At 43.8% G+C, this 14,423-nt stretch overlaps 1 protein-coding gene across 5 annotated transcripts in view; it reads right to left on the minus strand.

Moving 5' to 3' along the window:
* Positions 1-14,423, minus strand: part of bsna (bassoon presynaptic cytomatrix protein a) — a 206,714-nt gene that overhangs the window by 14,930 nt on the left and 177,361 nt on the right. For 3 of the 5 annotated variants that reach the window (XM_049580095.1, XM_049580094.1, XM_049580098.1), the window contains 5 exons: positions 11,560-14,056; positions 10,171-10,665; positions 5,150-5,502; positions 1,597-1,690; positions 518-649 (listed from right to left, as the gene is read on the minus strand). In XM_049580095.1, coding sequence (XP_049436052.1) covers positions 518-649; positions 1,597-1,690; positions 5,150-5,502; positions 10,171-10,665; positions 11,560-14,056 — 3,571 coding nt within the window. Of the gene's footprint in view, positions 1-517; positions 650-1,596; positions 1,691-5,149; positions 5,503-10,170; positions 10,729-11,559; positions 14,057-14,423 lie in introns of all 5 variants that reach the window. The other 2 variants (XM_049580097.1, XM_049580096.1) reach the window with 2 other exon arrangements.

Below are 14,423 nucleotides of genomic sequence, written 5' to 3' on the forward strand. Positions count from 1 at the left end.
CTGGATATTGGTAGGGACATTTACCTCCAGTTTTGGGCAGTAAGTGCAAAACAATGTAGGATTTTTTTTAAGGGTGGTTGATGTGTAACTTGAAAGCACTCTCATTAGTTACTATTACTGCACTGACTTTGTAATGACCATGGCTATGGACGTGATGGTCATTTTGTTTCTCTTTGTAGTTGTCTGGAATCTCTGTAGCCGTTAAGCGCCTCTTTGTAGTTTGACTGACTTTTAAATAGGAAGTGTTAACAGTCACCAGGGGCCCATTGATCCACGGGCCCTGTGGCCTGTGCTCAGTCGGCTGGTCCATCCATGGGTTATTATTTTGGGCAGGTTATAATATAAAGTAACTCTCTTGATTGAAAAGTGCCTCTCTCCAAAAATTATTAGACTGTTAGCGTGGTGATGACCGACAGTAATAGCTGATACATCTTCAACATGACTGATGTCTTTCATTATTTCGTGGCCCAATCACTTGTTTAAAGTGTGCTGTTATGGGATGATTTGTTTGATGTACCTTCTCCCAGTTTGCCGGCCTGCTCAGCGGCATTTCCAGGGAGGATCTTTGACAACATGCTGTCTCCCTCCATGCCAGGCTGACCTGCTGCTGCACTGCCAATACCTCCTGGCCTAGGAGCTGCCTTGGAGCCTGGACAGGGCAACAGGGAGATGAAGAGAGGACGACAGGGAAGAGGAGAGACAAAGAGGGGAGGGAAAGAAAAGACAGAGACAGTTGAAGAGGACAAGAGATGTCAGTATCTGTGCAGGTCTAATATTAGATGGCATCTGTCAGTGTGCGTTTTTTTTCTTTTTCTACGATGACATCTGTGGTGTCAAGTGCTTTGTGTCTTTTCATTGCACTTTCCAAAAATCACTTGTAAATCAAACAGAGTGGGCAGCACCAAAGATGTCTCGTCCATGAGTTGCACTAGTTGCCTCTGTTGTATTTTTCCCGGCCCTGCCAGTCAGCCTTTCCCCCTCTTTACTCATTAGGTCTCCTCTGTATAAACATACACAGGCTTCCTGATGGGCTCCATCTGTTTTGTCTCTACAGATGTGCTGTTGTAGCTTTCAGTCATGAACTGAGACATGCTCTCTGTTTGCTGTCGATCTAACTAACCTACGAACTATTTACCAACAAAGCTATGCTTAAGGTCTGACTCACTGACCACACACTCGTCATCAGAAAATTATTTTTATTCCTAAAAAAATTAAAATGAAGTCCAGAACACTGCCAGTACTTACGATCAATTATTAAATATTTTATTGAGCAAGTGACAATGATCAACATTTGTCCTCCAGAATTTTCAATGAAACTGACCATACCTGCTCAACAGATTGACTGAGTTACTTCACACCAAATTAATTAACTGACGAAGTCACTACACGGTGACTTGACACACTCAGACTGATCTGCTGCCATTAAGTGGAACCCCTCCTGTGGATTTTCCACTGTAGGATTACCCACAGATTAATCTCAGATTAGATGAGACGGCACACACCAGTTACATAACACAGACACAGTGGGCAGCAGCTGGCGAGACATAAGAGTGGTGGTGGGAGTCTCTGTGTGTGTGTGTGATAATTGTACTGTACCTATGCCTGTGAGTGGGGGCTGGGCGGCTTTTGTGGCCATGACGGGTGCTGCCTTTGCTCCGATGGCTGTTACTGGAGGCGTGTCGATCTTGGTCTGCGGAGACATAGAGAGAGAGACAGACAGAGTGAGAGAGAGACTGTGAGAAAGTAAAACAGCAGGAGTGACTGTGGAGGGGAAACACAGAGCTCATCATTTAGTCACACAAACATCTCAGTAGGCCTGTATACCTGTTCACAGTAAAACTGTTGGTAATTGAAGACAGTGGGGGAGAAATAGCTCAGATATTCATAATGCACACAGAAAGGAGAGAAAAAGAAATAGGTGGAGAGACTGCTCCCAAATTGCGTTGTGACACCGTTACTGATCGACATGAATGATGACTGAGTGAATGGGGAATTTCAACATTGTCAACAAAGTCAGCTGTCAGTTATCTTGATTGGTCGGTCTATTCAAAATGTTATGATTGAGAGTATTTTAGAATAAGAATAAAAACATTTGGGAAATATCTATCAGGCCAAATATTTCATCACTGAAATGATCTTGTTTTTATTGTCAAAATAGGCCATGAGACGACTGCATGCCCAGAAAATCTGAGGAAAACTGAAAAATAGTGCTTTATAAATTTAAGATCAAAACATTAAAGCCAACTTTTTTAAGTCTGGCATTTACTGATAGATTTTCTGTTTTATGTTTTGTATTTTGGTGGATATCTGTCCTTGATATCAGATCATTTATTGTTTTATTATTTTTTAACCCCTTACTTTACATTTATTCTTATTCCTTTAAAGCAGATTTTTTTTTGTATTTTTTTAATAAATATATTTATATTTTTATTTAGAAATTTCAGGCAGAATTGAAATGTAAATTTTGTTTCATTTTCAGTTTCATTTTCCTCCATTGTTGCAATTCTACGACACTCGAGCAAACTATGACATGCAGTAAAAAGGAATGGAAGAAAAAGCCAGAAGGTGTACCCTGAGTTACAATTATTTGAATTATTAGGGAAAAGAGATGACTGGTTGCGCTGTATAATGAAACACAGATCAAAACAATCTGTCAGATTGCTCCTCGAAAATGGAGAAAGAACAGGATACACAGGAAGGCAATCCAGGCATTCTGAAAATACACCAACGAGGAAGGAAATAAAAAAAGCCTTTAATGTAGTGGCTAAATAATTTAATAAAGGCACTATGTTTGGACAACTTTAAGTCTTCATCAGGGCTTTATAAGTCTTCATCAGGGCTTTAACAAAGGTTTTAAAAGTCCTGACGAAGACCTACGGGATTGCGTTCCTGTGCATCTTACTTTGATTATTAATATTAATAATAACTTTATTTGTAGAGCACTTTTTTTTTTTTTTTTAGAAAAAAACAATAGTAAAGCTCATGTTCAAGATATAAAACAGTATAAAACAGTATAATTACTGTTCCAAAGGTCAACACTGGACTTTCATTCACACATGCTTGTATTATTCATTATTTCTTTGTACTGAGCTCTGCTGTTATTGTCAGTGACAAGTGAAGCACTTTAAACTGGACTAATCTGAAGGTGGTGCATGACTACAGAGTAATTGATCCCAGTAAACATTTCCAGTAAACTCCCAGTAAACATTCACAAATGTTGCCACTGTAGACATCCACATCTTCCTGCATGATTCCCCCTCATCTCTTTGTCTGAGTGGTCTGGTTTGGACATTTTGATATCTGCTGAGTCACAGTGAGCAGTTAGAAAGCTTTTGTGTTGCTGTGTTTCTTTCCAGCTCTGCCCTCAACATCAGGCGACAGTGGCTGCTGCTGCTGTACTAACAGAGAATGGCTTCAGGAAAGATGCAGACCAGACCTTTTCTGATATCCATCACCGTAACAGTTGGTTCTATCTGAACACAGGAAATATGGCTCTGTTTTGATCGCTCTCCATTTTTATGTTCTTACTTTGTGTCCTCTGTTTTCTGTAAAGCTTTGTGTCAATCCTGTTTAAAAGCACTCCGTAAATAAACTTGACTCGACGTGACAGACACTGGACTGCTGCCAAACAATCACATAATATTCTGTATTTGTTGAACCACTGACTCCAGTTTGGGTGCAGCAAAGCAGGAGGGGTGCATTAGGATGCAAGGTGCAGCTTTTCATTATTTACAGCCACTTAATCAATGCTTTTAATTACACAATGGACCTAACATAAGAGTGTATGAGTTTGCAGACTGAATAATGATCACATGACAAGTACTATTTACTGTTTATGGCTTCCTGTCGGAGCTCATTCACAGCAGAGCTTTCATAATCATTTCCAAGACACATTCCTGCAGAATTTGATATCAGACCACATGAATTATTTCACTTCGCTTCCCTGCTGATAGTACAACAATGAAGCAATATGAAAATCATGAATGCCTTTCAGCAGTGAAAAACCGTCGTGAATAATTTTAAGACGTGGTGACAGTGGCTTTGTGAACTTCACTGGCAACACATTCATGTATTTACTAGAGAGAGAATGGACTCAGGAAGAGAATCATTAAACTTTCTGAATCTTCATGTTACACGTCATAGACTGCAATAGCAAACAGATTTGCATGGATTTGTGATTGTGGAGTGAATGCAGAGTGCAATAGATTTTTTGTAGGGAGACATTTTGAGGGCCAATTTCTTGAGCGTCTCGCAGACAGTGAATCAGCTACATTCAGTTATCAGCTGCCTCTGTGTTAATCACAGTGTTAGATAAGGCCTGCCAACGGAGGCAAGGCAGAATTTAAATAAACCATCTGAACTGGGAGGTGATGGACCAGCTCTTATCTGTGGGAGCATGGAGGGACACAGGGGGATGAAGGGAAAGTAAGGGCTGAGGGTGAAGGGAAGAGCTGGTGCAAATAAATTGATGACTGGGAGGAAGAGGAGAATGGAGGCTGGAGAGATGAATAGGATGAAGGATTGAATGATGCAGGAGGATAAACGAGCAAACAACTGTGTGTTGGAGAATGATAAATTATTAAGAGCAGGATGAATAGAGTGAGATAACAACTTCCTGATAAAAAAATGGTTTGTAACATCGAGATGACAAAATATGAGGAGACAGTTTTGTCATGATCATGAGGCACTTATTTTGTGACCTCTGAAAACAAAGAAAACAAGCTTGCAACCTGCAAAATCTCACTCAAATTAACATGTACGTACCAGGAAGAGACAGAAAAGACAACAAAGAGATGCAAAGAGACACAGAATAACTAGAAGAGGAGCATAAACAAATACAAAGACACGAAATGACCAAAAAGAGACACAAAAATAAAATTACCTCCAAGAGACACAAAACAAGACAGAAAAAACAACCAAAAAAAGACACAAAATGACTACAAAAAAGGGCAAAACAATAAAAAAAGACACAAAACAACAACAAAAAGACACAACATAACCTCAAAGAAGTCTTATTTTTTTGTTTAAAGAAAAAAATAACTATCTTTTCTATCAGTCTTTTGTCATCTCATTATCATATGAAATGAAATCAAATGTTAGTCTTCTCATTTTCCATTTCTTTCTACTAGTCTCCCCTCTCTGAACTCACCATGGTGGCTGGCGTGGTTCCTGCAGGACCTGTCTGCCTGGCTTGTCCCATGGGTCCACCCGCTGGTCCCATCTGCCCTGGCTTGGCCTGGCCCTGCCCCATGCCCTGCCCCATGCCCATGCCCATCCCCATGCCCTGTCCCTGGGCTGGGGGCTGCTGCTGAGGGCCGGTAGTCGCTGCGGCACCAGGCTGCCCTGGTCTGGCCGCTGATGTCTGAGCTTGTTGTTGGAGCTGGGTTCTCTGTCCTTGAGTTCCGTCTGTCTGGGAGCCTGGACCACCCTGCCGCCCTGGTCCCGCAGGCCCGCCAGCGGGGCCCTGAGCCCGGGCAGAGCTGCTGCCAGACCTGGAGGAGCCTGGGTGGAGGAAGGGAGGGTGGAACATTTTTTTTTATCATTAAAATGTTTTTGCTCATTGTTCCAGAATTGTCTCATTTTACCAGAAAAACTAGAAAAGAGTAAAGAAAGCACAAAATTCAGCAGTCACCTGTCACAGCAGATACTCTAAAACAACACAGAATATCAGTGGTACTCTGCACCCCTAGGCTTTTACATGCTGTCAAACTGCAGCAAATGATCGACAGCTCAAAGTAATCATGTGTGCACAAAGGATTCAGTCGATACATCTCTGATCTTTGCATCATCTGTTCATTTTCTTATTTGAGCACTTCCTAAATAGAAACCCCCGACTGATAAGCTCCAGTCAGGGAGGTCTGACTCATCCAATCAGATTATTTCTGCCTCTGAGAAAGTTTTGCTTTTGTGAAACTAAAACTCTAATCTGCTGATTAAGAAGCTGCAGTATTTATTCTACAAAAGGGCTTTCTCATTATTACAATGGCATTTCAATTTTCATTACAATGTATACAAAAGCAGTTGATAGGTGAAGCAGCAGTGAAAGAGAGAACGACATGCAACAAATGTTGTGAGCAAAGATCAAACCAGCGATTTAATGAGTACACTGCTAAGAACACAGCCACAGTGCTGCCCTGAGAGAAAACATTTCCTTCGAAAAGTTACGCTTCATATAGTTAATTAAAAACTCTTGATCCCTGAGGGGACAGTTGATTGTAAAAGAGCATCAAACTGTTTGAAAAACAGGGGATATTAAATATTTCTGCCTCAGACCCAAATAGAAATTCACTGGGATCTTATCAAAGGATCACAGCTTATTATTGCACCAGTAATAATTTGTGGGCCGACCATAGTTTGGGAAATTTATTTTAGGTCTGTGGGATACATTTATAGAATTATCATTTCATTCATTCAGTATGGTGCATGGTCTCATTTATCCAGAGTGACTCAACGATCTGTAAAGTAGCTCATAAGATTTAGCTCACTGATCAGTAACATTAGATCATAAATAACACAAAAAGGAAACTAACCTCATTTTAAACTTTGGGATGGCTCTCGTGTGGTTAAAACTGTACCTATCTGAAAGAACACCTAACTAGGGGTTTCACAGAATAGTAGACTAGTCAGCTATCAAAACAACCACTCAACACTGCATCATTGTAGACTGTGGTTCTAGCATGGTGCAGTACTAAAGCAGTAGCACTGCAGATTCAGCGTTTTTAACATGTGGTAACATGTTTTTCCGAGCCGTCTTTAAACGCACCGTGAGAAGGCGCGCACACACGCTGTCATGTTGTGATCAGAGTCAATCCACAGACGTGTGCTGCTGGGCAATGCTGGTGAGTGTTAACTATGTTCAGCAAAGCAGCCAGGAAGAAGCAAAAAACCTTGCACAGTTTCTTCCAAACAAACTGTGTAAGTTGAGTAATGCTGTTGCATGTAGATAATGTTAGCTAAATGATGACTAATTAATAGATGCCAATATATCAAGTTAAGCTAGTTAACAAGAACACTAACGTTAACGTTATTGTTACCTATGTTAAATACCTTGCTAGCTAGTTTCATGCTACGAATAAACACCCACAGAGTGAACAGAGTACCCAAACTACAATCGGATCATTTTCCAAACGTCCAACACCAACAACAAAAAAGAAACAGGTCTTCAAACTGTTTGGGCTGTAATACGTCAAAGAAGGCTATTCAGAGCTTTTGAGATAGCCTTCTGACAATTGACGGTGGACTTAACTTTGGTTGGTTTGTTTGAACAATATTTCCAACATAATGTTGTGTTAAATAAACTGAATTTAAGGCATTTAGAGGAGGAAAGACCCTTGCTAACCATGCAAGAAAGCAGACGTGTTATTACTGCAGTCAAACAGTATCTCCAGCTCAGCCAAGCCTGATGGGTGTTTGGTCCAATCAGGTCGAGGCTCATTTGTAAACAGCCTCTCAGAGTCAGTTGAGGACTTTGCTATTTCACCACCTCCAGGTGGGTCCAGCCTACTTAAGTAACCCTTATCTGGTTGTATTTGAGCAATCTGTTCTCATGCAGTGTTGTTATCTAAGTAATGTACCAAAATTTGAATATAATCCACATAATCATTAGTGTATAAACAATTTGCGTATAAGCCATGTATTTGGGAAGGCTGTGATCACGTGACCAATGCACTGACCAGAGTAAAGAAGGAAGCGGTCTGTATCAAGGCAGGAAGGAGTTGTAGATCGGTCACGAAACACAGGACTTCCCCCAGGAGATAGGTATTCGGAGCCGTGTGAACTTTGAACTTTGAGTAAGCTTTGATTTTTTTTCAAGGTATGTCCTCACCATGTTTCATAAGTAACTTTACTTGCCCAGACCTAACTTATGTAACTTTTTGTTAAGTACATAACATTACACTGAGTAGGTAACATCATTCCTTGGGTGCTAATTGGTTAGATATCATACCAACTGTTGTATGTGCAATTTCGTAGGATATCATATGAACCATTGTATGAGGATACGCTGATTGAGACCTTTTTCATGAGAACTGATCACTATTACTGGGTTAAAAAAATCATTCTGATTTCTCCAAAGATTAACTGACTACTTGATTCATTTTTGGGAGGAGCTGATGACTACTAAAATGCAGCATGTGATGAATGCCCTCCCAACTACATCAACATTTTCTGATACAAAATATGGAGTACCTCAGGGCTCTGTTCTTGGCCTTTTACTTTTCTCTCTTTATATTTTGCCTCTTGGCCAGTGCTGTCTGTCCCCACAGTTAAAAAAAGAGGTCAGCAGCCCTTTCCTTGTTGTGCCTCCTTCCTCTGGAAAAAACTCCCTATTGATATCAGTGGGACAGTGGGACTGTGATGACGTGTTTGAATCCATCTTTTCACCTTAGCTTTCAGTAGTTGCTTATTCTTTGATTATTTCAAGCCTGGTACCTGTTTCCAATACTCCTCCAACAAGTCAGTCTCAATATGAATCAATAAGCTTACTGCTATAGTCCATGTTTGTCTTGCTGACTGGAATACTGTAAACTTTCTGCATTTCTCTAACATACTGTTTGTTTGTTGTTTCACAAACACAGCTGTGTGCCTCTGTCTCTCTTTCACTCTTTCCCTTGTTTCCTCTCCTTCTCCACTCAGGCGTCTCTGTGCTGAACCACTGGCCATCCTGGGACCGACCTCTTTCTCCTCATGCTGTCAGTGCCTCATTCCAGATGTTCGAGATCTGGATCTTTTTCCTCGTTTCTCTCTCCCTTTGTGTGTTTATTTTCTGTCTGATATTTGTGTGAATGTTGTGCCTCTTTTGTATTTGTGTGGTTTGTCCTCTTTCTGGGTCTCAGTGGTGGTAATGAGGTATTTTACAAATATGTTCTTGAACTATCAATAATTTTTTCACCCCGATTGTCTGTTGTGCAATCTAAAATAATGTTTGTCTATCTTGTAGGCACAACATCTGTTGCATGTCTGTTTGTCCTAGGGAGTGATCATCTCCCCTGTTGTGCTTCCTGAGGTTTTTTCCTTTCTTTCCCTATTAAAAGTTTTTTTGTGTGAGTTTTCCCTGTCTGAATCACGGTTCTATTGACAGAGGGTGTTGTGTGCCTTAACATTGTTAGGCCCCTTGAGGCAAATTTGTGATTCATGATATTGGTCTGTATAAATAAAACTGACTTGGTGTGACTTAAATGGGAATTAGAAATATGCCTGTTACATATCAAGTCACAGACATATAATTTGTTTTAAATAGAGACATTTTGGCACCACTGCTCATTCTGGCCAGCTGCCAGACTGCCTACACTGGCAAGAATCCGATTGAGGTCTAATATCCTTCTAGTCATAAAATTGAATGAGCAAATGACTTTTGAATGATGCTTTTTTTTTTTTTTACTACTTCTTAAATGTATTCACAATGCTCAGATGACCTAATAATATTATGCCATTATTTCTAAGTCGTTAAAAAGATGGAAAGCTAGTTTAAAAATTATCAATATGTCACTAAATCAGTTGAATAATCAAACAAACAATTAGCTACATTAAGGTCTTTTTCTATCTGTCAAATATTTGGACATTTAATGGAGATGATGAGCTGTAAATATAGATTACCTTCTGCACTAAAAGTGCAAATGTAATTACAAAAACATTTTACACAAGGTGTAAAGGTGCCTTAAATGCACCAGGGGTGGAGCCAGACAGAAACTTTTGGGGCTCAGCCCAAACCTAGATGGGTGCAGGCACATGCTCCCCAGGGAGATTTTTTTTTTTCCGGTTCACGGCAGCTAAATCTTTTCAAACCATTAGAAATAATAGAATGTCTAAGTATCTGTACATCATTTGTTAAAAACACGGGAGCTGCCACAGGGGAAAAAAATCATCCTGTCGAATCTACGTACATCCTATTATGTCTCTAATTGTTCTCCATCAGTTTTCATCATTGTGAAAGCATCACACAACAAATGTTAAGGATGACTATTTTTAACTCCTGCCACCCCAAAAGAGGGAATATATGTTGGATGTTAGTATTTTTAAGTTATGTAACATAGGTGGGGTAGGAATTTGGTGTAAACAGCACTACTAATAGAGAAGCTTTTGTTCCTTTGATTTGCGGATGAGTCAAAGGGACCGAGGGGAAATTACACAAAATTAAAGGTATTTTAAAACTTAAAAGCTACTGGTATGTACCTGGTGGTTGACCTTGCATGTCCACTTGCTGCTGGGACTTGCTGCGTGAGGATCGGTGAGGGTCCCCCTGTCTGGAGGAGCGCTGTCCGTGGTGGTGCCCAGATGGATCTCTGGAGTAGTCCGATGAGTGGTACCCACCAGACCTTGAATCACCACGCCTTCCTGAAGATGAGGATCGACCTGAAGGGTCGTGGCGCATCGATGGGTCTTTTGGGTGTCCCTTAGATGACCTTGAGGACCTCTGCTCATCTGAATGACGTGACGCGGATGAGTGTCGGCTAGAGCTGCCATGGTGACGGTGGTCACGGGATGAAGAGTGCCGCCCGTGGCCATACTCATCCTGGGGCCACAGGTCCTCCTCAGGAGGTTCATCGTAATCATGGTAGGTGTGTTTGACACCATGCCTGCTCCTCCCAGATGAGTGGCTGCCGTAGTGTCGAGAACTGGAGCGTGGCTTCTCAAACCAGTCAGTTTCTTCTTGGCCCAGATGGTAGGCTTTGGAAACCGAGAGCAGATCACAGTCAATCTCCATGTCGTTTGGAGACAGCGGCATGCAGGCTGAGAGAAAGAAGGAGACGGGAAGAAGAAGACCAACCGCATGCAAAAGAAAAGAGTAGGGGGGGGAGAAGACACAGAAAGAAAGGCAGAAAATAAAAATAAAAGTTTTACATCCATGCAGTATACACTTCACATCGCCTTCACACATTACAAGACAATATGGACAGGATAAAACAAACACTGCAAAACAGTCTGTGTTGGCAGCTGTTTTTGTGTCCAAATGTTTCAGCTTCAAATTTAAAGCCAACGACATGAAAAATAATTTTATGCTTGAACATATTTTAAACAACTGCCTTGCAGTCTTGATGGTATCGTTCAGGTTAATTGTTATTGGCTCTCTTTGAAAGATGTTTCAATATAGAAGTGACTATGAGGGACTGTTTTGCAGTGTAGACAAATAGTTCATAAATCAAAATACATGTAAAGTAAACATCAATGCCAACGGCATGATTAAAGACAAAACCCTGTAAAAAAAAAACCAATGCATCTGTGTCGTGCAAAGAAGACCTTTTAAGTGAATCAGAGTGTAGCGAACGAAGAAAACGACCACGCCGAAGAACCATGCGAGTATTGGACAGACAGACGACTGGACGAACAGGCGGAAGGACGGACAGGCAGGCAGACAGACAGACAGCAGTCCACTGATAAGAGAGCTCCAACTGACTCTCAGGAAGAAGAAAACATCAGCATGCAACGGCTATCTCTGTCTCTCGTTTTCTTTCTCTTTCTCTTTGCTAAGCCTAGCCTCTGGGTGGGTGGGGGACGTTTAGATAAACGGTGGGGGCAGTAGAAGGTAGTGAGACTGTGTGGGCATTCAGCTCCCACAATTACCTTCGCTGTCTGACACAGCACAATGATAATCGTCTATAATGTATGTATCATCCGATTTGTAGACATGAGTCCGGGGAAGGTCCCGTATGTGGTCTTGCACGTCTGGAAGCGAGTGGCTGGAACCATACTGGCCATAATAGTAATGATATCTACTGCTGCGACTGTCGTACGGGTCGGGACCTAAGCTTGATGATCGCCCAGAACCCATGAACCTCCCCAGGGGACTGAGTGGGCTCTCCTCTTCAGAGTACTGTCGGGTTGGGTGGCGTCCCCTGCTGTAGCTTGATCGGTAGGAGCGGTCGTCCCTCTCATAGGATCTGCTGCGATACCCAGAGTAGTCTCTGGCTGAGATCTTGTCCATGCCGTAGCCAGTGGAACGGGAGCGGCCGGTAGAGGTGTAGTATATCCGATCGTCCTCCTCCACCATTGAACCATAGTATCGACTACCATGACTGGTGCCAGTGACTGGTGCCTCATATGTATTCCTCTTAAAGCCGTAGTCCTCTATCAGCTGGCGCCCTCGAATGTGAGAGGAAGGGTAAGCCCCACCTCCTGCTGAGGAATAGGAGGCTAGGTCTGCCTCCACATCTCGAGCCTCCTCAATGGGGGAAAACTTGGAGATTTTTTGCTCCATACTCCCCAGCTTCCTGTGCTTGCTGCGCTTGGAGGACATGACAGCAGGAGCCAGAAGGCTTCTGGAGGACGGCGAAGGTTTCTGTACCCCGGAGCGTAGGCTGCCATGTTTGTAGTCATAGTCATAGTAATAGGAGGATCCCCCACCCATGCTAGAGCTCACGCTGCTGCTGCTGCCCCCTAGAGGTCCGTGCCTGTAGCTGCTCTTACCCCTGCCGTGGTGGTCGTACAGCTCTTCCTGCATCGCTGCTTCCTCTTCAGGTGCCCTGCCGTACGAGGAGCTGCCAGTTCCCCCACGCGTCGAGCTGCCAATGGTGCTGCCGTGGCCGTGGATGTCGCCCGCGTAACGCCCATGATGCATCATGTCCCCTGTCGTCGTGCCCAGCCCGTCTTTTGCCGTCAGCTCGCTTACATCGTCAATCATCATGTAGTTCCTAGGGATATTCTGCTCTAAGCCAGGAGCCCCATACATCCCATCTGCAGTGCTGTACGTGGAGGGGCTGTCTACAGAGTGCCCATAGGCATTGGAAATTGTAGAAGTGTACTGTCCGTAAGAGCTGGCTGTAGTGGTGGTATAGCCATAAGTATTAGCAGTGGTTGTGGTATACTGGCCATATGAACTAGCTGAAGTTGAAGTATACTGGCCGTAAGTGCTGGGTGGCATGGTAGAGTACCCACCATAGCTGCTGGACACTGGTGCTGAACCATATGGCCCATAGGAGCTGGCCATGGTTGTCGATCCAGTGTACTGACCATAAGAGGGGGCTGCACTGGAATATGTAGCGTCCTGGGCCGTGGTGGTGACCACGACTGTGGGGTTGCTGATCGTCTCATAATTGGTGGGCATCTTGTGCTCCAGATCGGCCAGCGATGTCTGCCTTGGTCTTCCTGGGTGGACTGTCAGGATATCAGCCTGGGGCTGCCCAGGGTACGGGGTAGTCTGGCTGGGGTAGGAGGACACAGCGCTGGGATAGGGTGAGCTGTGGGTGGGGTATGGGGGCTGACCAGGGGGCGCAGGCCCAAAACCTGTATGCCCAGGCTGGGGCTGAGGTGCAGCTGGTAACCCCATGTCTGTCTGGGGGTATGGGGGCTGAGTTTGGGGATAGGTGTGGGAAGGGTAGGAGGTTTGAGACTGATAAGAAGGTCCTGGAGGGGGGACATGGCTTTGGAGGGGCGTGGGTTGTGGCAGTGCCTGGGACTGAGACACTGTTGGATAGGGAGGCTGGTTGAAAGTCGAAGACTGGTACGGCACACTTGATTGCGGAGTTGGTGCAGCCGGTTGGCTCTGGGGGTACTGACAGGAGAGGAAGGATGAGGTGGGTGGGTACTGGGCTGCTGTGTTGAGGTCGCTGGTGAACTGGCTGAGAGGGGCAGTGCTCGGCCTCGTTGACAGTAGTCCATTGGTCTCATGTGATGCAGCTGCAGCTGCTAAACGTAAGTTATTCAATTCACTGTCAGACATATAGTCCCTAGTGTCCCCCATACACCTCAGGTAGGCAATATCCCTCCTCTCCCGCTCCTTGACCAGTGTCTCTTTCCTCTGATGGATCCCCAGCTCTAGGTATCTCAGTTTAGCATCAATTTCTTTCTCTTCCTCCTCTAGTTCAGCTTGCTGTTTTCTCAGCTTGGTCGACTCTTGCTCCACGGCCTTCAGTTCGTGGGTGAGGTCTTTGAGGAGGCTGGCTTTGGCAGCCAGGCCAGACCTAGAGCTGGGCTTGAGGCTGGGCACGGAGGGCAGGTAGACCTGTTGGAGGGCAGGTGCCATCATGGGCAGGTGAGCCGATGCAGTAGTCTCGTCCGGGGGAGGGCTGGGCAGGGTTCGCTTGACCTTGCGGAGGAGTGAGCTCTGCTGTAGGGCTGCCAGCTGGAGAGAGAGAAAGAGAGGAAGGGAGGGAGGGATGGGAGAGCAGGAGAATATGGAGAGACACAGAAGCATGGAAATAAAGGGATCGGAGAAGTAAAACAAAAGAACAGGAGGGTGTGGAGAAGGATCAGTGGGATAAGATGGTGAGCAAGTTAAATTTAGAAGGACAGGAGATGGAACATTTGTGGTGACCAAATGTGAATGTGAGGTGGACAAAGACATGTCAGGGTAACAGACAAAGGAGACAGATGAACGAGGAAGACGACAGGATTAAAGAGAAGGAAGGATAAAGAGAGAAAGAGGGCGGGAGAAGAATGGGGAAGACAGAGAGAGAAGAAAAGGAAAGAAGGGAGGTAGAGTAGGGTAA

This window comes from Epinephelus fuscoguttatus, linkage group LG7, assembly GCF_011397635.1.
Source record: "Epinephelus fuscoguttatus linkage group LG7, E.fuscoguttatus.final_Chr_v1".
Taxonomy (NCBI): domain Eukaryota; kingdom Metazoa; phylum Chordata; class Actinopteri; order Perciformes; family Serranidae; genus Epinephelus; species Epinephelus fuscoguttatus.